Source organism: Buceros rhinoceros, unplaced genomic scaffold, assembly GCF_000710305.1.
Source record: "Buceros rhinoceros silvestris isolate BGI_N320 unplaced genomic scaffold, ASM71030v1 scaffold2541, whole genome shotgun sequence".
NCBI lineage: Eukaryota > Metazoa > Chordata > Aves > Bucerotiformes > Bucerotidae > Buceros > Buceros rhinoceros.
The window spans coordinates 38,179-40,038 of record NW_010393479.1 but is presented as its reverse complement, the minus strand read 5'-3'; the positions used below and the strand labels follow the sequence as shown (position 1 = coordinate 40,038).

General features: G+C 45.6%; 1 protein-coding gene across 1 annotated transcript in view; it reads left to right on the top strand.

The window, feature by feature from the left end:
- SEC22C (SEC22 vesicle trafficking protein homolog C (S. cerevisiae)) overlaps window positions 1-663 on the top strand; it is a 10,963-nt gene extending 10,300 nt beyond the window's left edge. The window contains exon 7 of the mRNA XM_010144848.1: window positions 406-663. Coding sequence (XP_010143150.1) covers window positions 406-606 — 201 coding nt within the window. The 3' untranslated portion in view covers window positions 607-663. The remainder of the gene's footprint in view (window positions 1-405) is intronic.
- Window positions 664-1,860: the final 1,197 nt, after the last annotated feature.

Genomic DNA, 1,860 nt, shown 5'->3' with positions numbered 1-1,860 from the left:
TCTTCACACCTTCTTAGCAAGTGGGTTGCACCTGCTCTTGCATTTAGAAAGAGCCCCAAAGCCCAGCTAAAGCTGTTACCTGAAAGGATGGCTGAGGCCACCGCTCGGAATCACAGAACCCTTCGGTTGGAAGAGACCTTTAAGCTCGTCAAGTCCGACCGTTCCTCCAGCACTGCCAGGTCACCGCTAAAACACATCCCTCAGCACCACATCTATATTTAAAGTATCTAAATATTCTTGGAGGACCTCCCAGCATAGGAGTTGGAGGGAAGCTTTGAGCTTCATGGTGACTGCTGCAGCGGCAGGCGGATCCAAGCGATGTGGGTGTGCCAGCGATCCCAGCGGTGTCTCCTGTCCGCCTGTACCTGGTTTAGTGCTGACACTGTCTCTCTGCTCCTTTTGCAGTGTTACTTGTACCTCTTCTACTGCTCGGCGAGGAAGGTGAAGACATTTGCACTCTTTTTCTCTGTTTGTTCATGCAACGTTTATTTGTATGGATTACGGAACCTCTGGCAAATCGCCTTTCACATAGGAGTGGCAGCGCTTTCGTCTTACCAGATACTGACGAGGCAGCTGATGGAGAAACAGCCTGACTGCGGAGTCTGAAAGAGACTTTGGCTTTGCTACTCTATTTTTACAACTTCTTTTTGTATTAAACTGGCCAAAAATAGCTTGGGAGTAATTTTACAGATTTGCGACGATGGTTATCGCAAGGAGGAGATTTCAAAGCAACTTGAAATGAAGTAGGACACTGTAATCACATCAAACCCACAGCGAGGAGTGTAGCTGTGTTTAACATAGCACGTGGTAATCACACGTGGTGGATCTCGTCAGGTGGCCTCAGCAGACGGAGGTTCTGCTTACCCCAAACAGGCTTTTCCTCCTCGACAGCACCATCTAGGCAGTGTTTTGCCGCGTCTTACTGGCTCTGTAATGGTTTGGCAGGTCAACATCTTGTCCTGCCGACGCTTGCAGAAATTGATTGTGCAGTAAAATGAAGATAAGGTGGTGGGTAACGTTTTTGTCTAGAGAATTTGTGAAGATTCTTGGTAAATGTGACTAGAGGCATTGTTTGCTGTAATTTGGTGAATTCAGTATCGGTGGGAAAAATTGTTTGGATGAGCTTCAGGGTGATTTCTCTCGGTTTTGAAGGAAAGCAAAAGGCTCTTTTAAAAAACATGAAGGCTATAAATATCTCCTGGCTAAACAGAGCATTGTAGTTAAATATGTGCTCATTGGTTAATTGCAAATATGCTTGGGGCAGCATAAAGGAAACCAAGTGAATCTAAGTGATCTTTCAGCTCAAGTGGCCTTTATTTCCTTGGTTAAGGTCACTAAGGGTAATTCCATCTTCACTTGGTCTGTACGGATCATAAATCCTCCAGGCTGGCTTGTGACAGGCCGCTGACCCCTTCACCTTTGGAACAAAAACGTATCGCTGCTGAGTGGAAAGCGGTTTCCAGTCGTGGGAAGCAAGAGCAGGTTCTTTTTATTGCCTAAAACACCTTCACTGGAAAGTGTTGAGTTCTGACCTGGGATGAATTTACGAGCACTTTTGGATGTGGGACCTAAGAGCTGAAGTTCTTAACTTCTGTGGCACTGTGTCGAGGTGCATATGGGCATTTTGGAACATAGAGGAACCGTTTGAGCTGTCTTAACCAAAAAAGAAAAAAAAAAAGTCAGGGAGTTGTTTTGATGCAGCTGTCCTGGAAGGGTGGTGGAGACCCAAGAAGATGTAGAGAACTGTAGCTGTGTCACTGTGGAAGATGTCCTAGATTTCCTTTTAATTTTTCTTAGGAAACTGTTTTCTGGTGGCCCCATTTTTTCCACCAGCCATCTCTCACCAAAGATTGATTTTCC